Source organism: Pestalotiopsis fici (assembly GCF_000516985.1).
Source record: "Pestalotiopsis fici W106-1 unplaced genomic scaffold PFICI_Scf_2, whole genome shotgun sequence".
NCBI classification, from domain to species: Eukaryota; Fungi; Ascomycota; class Sordariomycetes; order Amphisphaeriales; family Sporocadaceae; genus Pestalotiopsis; species Pestalotiopsis fici.
Window position 1 is genome coordinate 4,345,620 of NW_006917092.1, and position 8,347 is coordinate 4,353,966.

The 8,347-nt window shown below is 32.5% G+C and overlaps 1 protein-coding gene across 1 annotated transcript; it reads right to left on the bottom strand.

The window, feature by feature from the left end:
* Positions 1 to 4,517: 4,517 nt before the first annotated feature.
* Positions 4,518 to 6,863, bottom strand: PFICI_03489 (uncharacterized protein; the record flags this gene model as incomplete). The annotated part of the gene is made up of 4 exons (XM_007832070.1): positions 4,518 to 6,232; positions 6,324 to 6,425; positions 6,567 to 6,595; positions 6,703 to 6,863. 4 exons carry the CDS (start codon positions 6,861 to 6,863, stop codon positions 4,518 to 4,520), a joined length of 2,007 nt encoding a protein of 668 aa, XP_007830261.1.
* Positions 6,864 to 8,347: the final 1,484 nt, after the last annotated feature.

The following is an 8,347-nucleotide window of genomic DNA, read 5'->3' on the forward strand; positions in this document are numbered from 1 at the left end:
TTTATTCTTTATTCTTTATTCTTTATTCTTTATTCTTTATTCTTTATTCTTTATTCTTTATTTCTTTTATTTTATTAGGCACCATTGGGTCATAGAGAGAGTGTGGTAGAAGCATGCATTTCCTATCTACGGATTGGCCGTAGGCCAATCTATTATATAGCAACGCTAAGCGTTGCGCGCTTAGTCATCTGCTTAGTTATTGTGTTGGGCTACGCCCAATATATTTCTTTTATTTCTTTTATTTCTTTTATTTCTTTTATTTCTTTTATATAGATTTATTTAATAAAATTAATAAAATTAAATAAACGATTAAATAAACGCTTTATTAATTTAATTTAATTTAATTTTATCGTAGTTAATTAGTTAGTGTAGTTATTAACTAAATTACGGTAGTTTAGTTTTACTTAAGGGCCTAATTAACTACCGTAATTTTACTTAAGCTGCTAATTAATTACCGTAGTTTTATTTAGGCTGCTAATTAAATACGCGTAATTTTAATTCATACACCCAAAAACTACGCGTAGTTAATTATTAACTAAACTACGAGTAATTCGTAGTTAATTACGCGTAGTTAATTAGTAGTTAACTAAATGCCAACCCTGATTATAATTAAAATGCCGGCTTTATTTATAATCAGGGTTGGCATTAAGTGTGAGCTTGAGTTAACTCAAATTTAATTAAATTGAGTTATTAATTAAACTCAATTAAGTTATTAAAAATGCTAACTTAAACTCAATAATTTAGTTAATAGGTAAACTCAAACTAAATCAATTAAATTAAGTTAATAACTCAATTAAGTCATTAACTTAAAAAATTATTAGTTTTAATTAATAATTAATTCATTAAAATAATATAAAAATATAATTAAATAAAAGAAAAAATAATAAATAAAACACTATATTTCTTTTTAATTTACCTGCTTTATTAGATTTTTAAGATTTATTTTACTTTTTATTAATTTTTATTTAATTATTTTATAGAATTTTCAAAAATTATTTTAAAATTAATAAAAAATAATAAAAATAAAGCTATTAATGCATTATAATCCCGTATTTTTATTTAAGTTAATAATAAATTTGATTTAATTTTATTATTTATTTTATAATTAAAATTAAATATCTTTAAGTTATTGAGTTATTAACTTAACTCAATTAAGTTAACTCAAACTTAATTAATTTAATTAAAGGCTTAAGTAAAACTCATTGAGTTATTAAAATTAGTAAATTTAACTCATTATTTTAGTTAGCACCCGGGATAAAACTCAACTCAATTAAATTAACTCAAATTCAAACTCAAAACTCAAACTAATTTTACCTACCCTGTTTTCCTTATATATATTTATTTAATAAAATTAATAAAATTAAATAAACGCTTTATTAATTTAATTTAATTTACTTTGATTTTATCGTAATTAATTAATTAGTATAATTATTAATTAAATTACGGTAATTTAGTTTTATTTAGGCTGCTAATTAATTACCGTAATTTTATTTAGGCTGCTAATTAATTATGCGTAATTTAAATTAATACTCTTTAAAATTACGCGTAGTTAGTTATAAATTTAACTACGCGTAATTAATTAATAGTTAACTAAATGCTAATTTTGGTTAAAATATTAAAAAGTTTATTTTCACTAATTAGATTTTTAAAATTTAACTATTTAAAATATTATGAATATTAATTTATTTAACATATTTTATTAAATGAATAATATGCTTTTTATCAAAATAGCTTTAGCTTAAATTTATTTAAAAGAAATTATTAAATTAGCTATTAAAATAAAAAGATAATAATTTTTTTATGTTAAAATTTTTATTTATTTAATTACTTTTTAAAAATCTATTAATTTAAATTTTAAAATAATATTTTATTTAATAAGCTTTATTTAAATTAAATATACGATTAAATAAAATAAATTACGGTATTATTAGGGTTAAAATATAGTTTGCAGTTAATTAGTGAAGTTTAAGTTAATTTAACTTTTTGCAGTTGCAGTCCGGATTTTTGCTAATTGCATATAATTACTTATTAGTTTAAGTTTAAATTTTAATAACTTAAATTAATTACGCAATTACCTGCAGTTACTGCGGTATAATATTAAAATAATTAATAATAAATCGATTTTTTAACATTTTTAAAAGCTTTTTATTACTTTAAACTTTTTAAAAACGGCTTCATAAAACGTTTATGAAATAAATAATATTAATAATATATTTAATTAAATAATAATAATTTACTTATTATAATTAGCAGTTAATTAACTTAACTGCAAAATGCAGTTTATAATTAGTTTATAATTAATTTAAGTTATTATAATTGTAATCCGGATTTTAATTAATTGTAATGAATTAAATTATAGTTTAAAAATCGTGCAATTAAATTAAGTATAATATAATGCATTATATTAGGCACCATTAGGTTATAAAGAGAGTATGGTAAAAGCATGCATTTCCTATTTATAGATTGGCCGTAGGCTAATCTATTATATAGCAACGCTAAGCGTTACGCGCTTAGTCATCTGCTTAGTTATTGTGTTAGGCTACGCCTAACACACTACGCAGTCACTTTTTTATAACCCTAGGTATTATTAATAAGTATAAAATTAAGAAATTAATTATTAAATTTAAATAAATAAAATTATATTTTTATTAATTTTTAATAAAAATAATTTAAAATTTAATTATTTATATATAAGTTATTAAGTTAATAAATCAATTTAATTAAATCAACATAAACTTAATTAATGTAATTAGTGGCTTAAGTAAAACTTAATTAATTTAATTAGTAAATAAATTTAAATTTAATAAATTCATAAAAATGCTAATTTAAATTTAATTAATTTAATTAGCACCTTAAATAAAACTTAACTTAATTAAATTAATTAAACTAACGCGTGGTGCCATGGGGCCTGGAGCTTATTGCCTAATAAGGCAGATAAGCTGATAAGGGACCGATAAGGAGTTTTTATAGCTATAGCTCCAGCTATAGCTAGGAACCTCCTTCTTCCTTTTTTACGCTTATCCATAATACAACTTCATCCACACCCTTTATTAACCTCCGTGTCAGCGTAATTAGTAATTAAATTACGGTAATTTAGTTTTATTCAAGGCCCTAATTAACTACGGTAATTTTTCTTAGGCTGTTAATTAATTACACGTAATTTTAATTAATACTCTTAAAAATTACGCGTAATTTTAATTAATACTCTTAAAAATTACGCGTAATTCGTAATTAATTAAGCGTAATTAACTAATAATTAACTAAATGCCAACCTTAATTATATTATAATAATAACAGGTAATTACATGTTAGGCACCATTGGGTTATAAAAAGAGTGTGGTAAAAGCATGCATTTCTTATTTATAAATTAGCCGTAGGCCAATTTATTATATAGCAACGCTAAGCGTTGCGCGTTTAATTATTTGCTTAGTTATTGTGTTGGGCTACGCCTAACATTATATAATTAATTTAAATTATGAAAATTCAAACTTAAATTAATAAATAACTATATATAATTAGCGAAAGTCCGGATTATAATTACAAAAAGTTAAATTAACTTAAACTTTATTAATTAATTACAAATTGCATTTTCAACCTTAATCTTAATAAATAAATTATTTTATTGATTATTTAATTTAAATCGTAATTAATTACCGTAATTATATTTAAGCTGCTAATTTATCTTTATAACGGTTAATTTACGGTAATTATAACCGCGGTTAATTTAACGGTTACCGTTTTTAACCTTAATTATAATATTATTTAAGCTTTTAATTAAATATAATAATTTATTTAAGCCATTTATTAATTAATTACAATCGTATTTAATAACCAAGGTTAGCATTAAATGTGAGCTTAAGTTAACTTAATTAAGTTAACTTAAATTTAATTAAGTTAAGTTATTAACTAAACTTAATTAAATTATTAAAAATGCTAACTCAAACTTAATGATTTAATTAATAGGTAAACTCAAACTAAATTAATTAAGTTGAGTTATTAATTTAATTAATTTAATAACTCAAAAAACTATTAATTTCAATTAATAATTAATTAATTAAAATAATATAAAAAACGTATTTAAATAGAATGAAAATAAATAAATGAAACGCTATGCTTTTTTTTATTATATTATTTTTATTAAATTTTAAATTAAAACTTAACTTAATTAAATAAACTTTATATTACTGCAAATATATTATCTTATAAACCGTTTAAATTTTCCGACGAAAATAACGATGCTTAAAAGGGAGATTTGGACGAATTTTTAAACGTAAAATTAAATATTTTAATAACTGCGTTTAATACTTTAAATAATAATTAAAACGGTATAAAAATAATTATTAATAATAACGCTTATTTTTAGTTTTATTTCGATATTATTAAATATTTTATTATAAATAAACCCTTATAAATAAGATTTAAGGAACGTATAAAATTTTCAAAACTTAAATTAATTTTACCTACCCTGTTAATAACATATAATTAGCTAATGATTAATTAAATGCTAACCCTGACTTTTATATGTCCCTCTCCATGGTTGGAGCGTTTGATAACGGAAACATGACGTTCCTTGGAAACGACAATCTCCTCCCCCTTTTGCGGCGGCCACGGGCGACAGGCCGCATTGACATTGATCTTATGGACACAAGTTCACTCTCAGCGTAACCTATATCGCTCAAGGCGTCCATATCCTCAATCTCGGATTGCATGGCCCGTGGTGGTTCAGCCTCGAACACAGCCTGGATGTCGCCGTGCGGAGAGAAACCACTGAAGTTCCAGTGTAGCAGGGAGTTCTTGGTTTTGCGGGATAATGACGACCTGAGCGATTCGCGCCGCTCCACATAGCTAATACCGAGAAGGACGGGAAAATTACAGACGCGAATCATAAAGACATTGACCGTGTGGAATAATCTGGGCGTTACCAGGGGCTTCAATGGCAGAAGAATCAGGAGGGCGAGCAGATTAAAGGGCGGAGGGTAAGCAAAAACCGAGTCGCTCTTGACGCCGGCAAAGGTGAGGACAGCTCGTCGGAACTGGATCTCGGCGGCAGCATCTGCGATAATCTGGGAAAAGGTATTGCTGAGGAGCGCGACGAGAATCGTCAGAAACAGAGTATTGCCCAGAAAGGCGAATGCCGTCATCAAAGCCGGGCCAAAGACGGGATGGAAATCCCCAGAGCGACTGAAACCAGTGCCGTCCAGCCCAAACCATATCCAGAGCAACCACTTGCAGACTGTGATCCAACCTGGGGATGAGTCGGTCTTGGTGCTGCTGTTGAGCCACACGAGGGCCAGCAGGAAGCCGGTAAAACACCACATTGCCAGCGACGTGACGAGAGTAAAGTCCCTCATCATGGCGTGAATGGAGATGAAGACGATATTGTCGGGCATCATGGCGAATGCCGCTCGGGTCAGCAGGACCGGTGCAGCGGTACACAGGATGTGTAAGCCATAGCCATCGGCAACAGAGCCAGTAGACATGTCATAGTTGCGGCCCACGAGATATGCGCCAAATATGACCATAAATGTCATGTCCAGGAACGACCAGAGCGTCTGCGTGTACACCTCCCAGCCATGCTCTATGACGGAAGCAAACTCATCCACCACCCAGCCGGTCGTGTAGATGATGAAGACCCACTCATATGCTGAGACGTGCGAGCTGCTGCGATGTGTCATGGTCAGGATATACAAAACCACCAGAACGAGGAACTGGGCAATCTCAATGATGGCACGTATACGCGGCACAGAGAGCCGGTTATGGGGCAGCAGAGGCGCTGCCCTCGCGTCATATAGAGAGATGGGCCTATGCTTGTAGTGGTCTGGGAGTATGTCCACAAAGGATATTGGCGTGTAAACGATTCTGCCACCGTAGACGGCGTCAATGACCCGTTGGCACGCGAGAGAGCCGACAAAGACTTTGCTCTCCGAGATGATAGCCAGCTCGAGCGTGGTGAGTTTCCTCTCGTGGCCATCGTCTCTTTGCATGGGCCACTGGGGATGCCTGTGTTCTTGTTCAATCTCGGGTGGAGCGCCCTGGAAAGGATCAAAACCATCGACGAGGATATGAGCCATGAGGAGCAGGCCCAGCGGCCCTTCGTGGTCTTCATTGAAGCGTCGCAAGATGCGGGCAGCGACGAGCTCACACAGGGAGGCACGAGCAATGCTGACCGTCTGTTGGGCAGAACTGGATTGTTCCCGCAGGAACTGGATTCGATTCGCCAACAGGCAGTAGACTGCGGTATACGACACTCGATTAGACGGGCCACGACAAGTCGACACGGTAGTATATATTCATGGGATCTGGAACTTGTTTCCTCCACCTACCCACTGATGGATCGTCTGGATCATATAATCGATTGACTAGAGGCCGGACAATAATGACGTTGAGGCGCGGGCCTCGAAGTTCGTTGAGTGTATAAGGATCCTCTAGAATGAGTGCGGGTTAATAATCACCAGACTCGCGGACCCGGTGGGAGGGGGGGGGGGACCAAGGGAGAAGGACAAACGGAAAGTAAAAGGATTGCGTGTAGATATGAATATATTCACTTTGCATTCAGTGCAACTTACCGAGGGTTGCTATAATCAGCCGCCGGATTCTAAGATTGTGTCAGCTTGGGAGATGATGCATGATGCCTGTGGGCAGCGAAGCAGGCTACTGGTTTATTTTGATTTTTTTTATCATCATTTCCTTGGGCGGACGTACCGGTGTATAGTCTTGTATACAGACAGGGCCTCGTCCAGCTCGAGGCTGTCAGTGCTTGACCGGCGGAGCAATTCGTCTGCCTCGCCGCACTCCTCGTCGATATTGCTGGTATAGCCACCGAAAAAAATTCCTTCATCATCGGGTGAATGAAGCGAGCCCATGATTGCGTTGAGGGTGCCTGTAGTAAGAGGAGATAAAAGTCACCCATGCATGTACATACAAATAAAGGTGACGGACGTCTAAGTAAGGTTGCGTGGGAGGCCTCGCTACCCGATCTAGCCACGGCAGGCTATATTATAAGGTAGCGAGGTAAATCAGATAGAGTTTTACCCCTTGCTCATTCTTGGCATGGCTAGTTTGCGAGACAGGTAGATTCCCGATGGGCTAGGAGGCATGATTGTTTCTTAATTCAAAGGTCAGCTGATATGCCCAACTGCGCTTATACACACGCACACACATGTATATATATACTGACTTCCTTACACTCCCTTGCCCGCGTGATTTATGTCAGACCCTATCGTCCGTTAAAAGTGAGTGGATAGTTGTCGCGCAAGGTAATATAAACTCATTATTCAGCTTGATGTATACTCAGTAATAGGACTTGTGCTCGTAATTATGTTGTACTCGAATGATACGAGGAGGCATATGTAAGACGTGAAATATGCCACCTCTCGGTTAGTCGTACAACCAGCGTAACCAACGTATATGTAATATATTGCTCGATCCATCGAGTGGAGATGCCCGAACAAAAGCTGCTGCACTATCTGTTATAGACCCTCATAGGAACCACTTCATCAAATCGGTTCGGTAGCTAAGTGGTAGTAAGTTATACAAGTCTCCATCGAAGACAAGCGTTCGATTCTAACAACGATTATAGTAGCGTGGGATTGCAGTCTTTAAGCAGCTATCCTAAGGTCACGTGTTCGATCCACGTTCGGACCTCATTCCTTTTTTTTCTATAAATAATGTTTACAACCATTATTTTTGCATTTTTATTGCTTATATTTAAATTCGAAGCGAATGCTATATTATTATAAATAATATTAAGAGTTTTAATTTATAATATATTTAAAATAAAAAGAATGCTTTTGCAAAATAGCATTATAAGCTTTAATTTATTATATACTTAAGGCTGGAAGAATGATTTTACAAATATTAATAATATATTTTAAATCACTTTATATATAAGGCGAATTAAATCATTAATTAGCGATTTAAATAAATTTATTATTAACATTTTTATGGTAATAATAAGAGCATAATGGATATAATCCGGTTTTTATTAAAGTAGGTATAAAGCAAGAAAAACAGTGATGTTTATATTATTCACTTAGCAGCCATGGAATCTGTCTTTACTCTTAAGCGATGTAATCAAGGCAGAAACTCCTCCTCCTGCCAAGTCGAAAGACACGGTGTATTTGCTGACGACGTACCACTTCCAGCATGCTAACCAGAAATACGTATTCATTATATCACAGTTGTATATATATTGACAGGATCAATATTCTGCCCACATTCGAGCACAACAGCGGCGGCAAAAATCAACATTTGAAACAACAACAAAAAAAACTTCTATTTTACGCCCATTATGCATCCTTGTTGTACACTATGGACATGTGATCTTTGCTTGCCCCCCCCCCCCCCC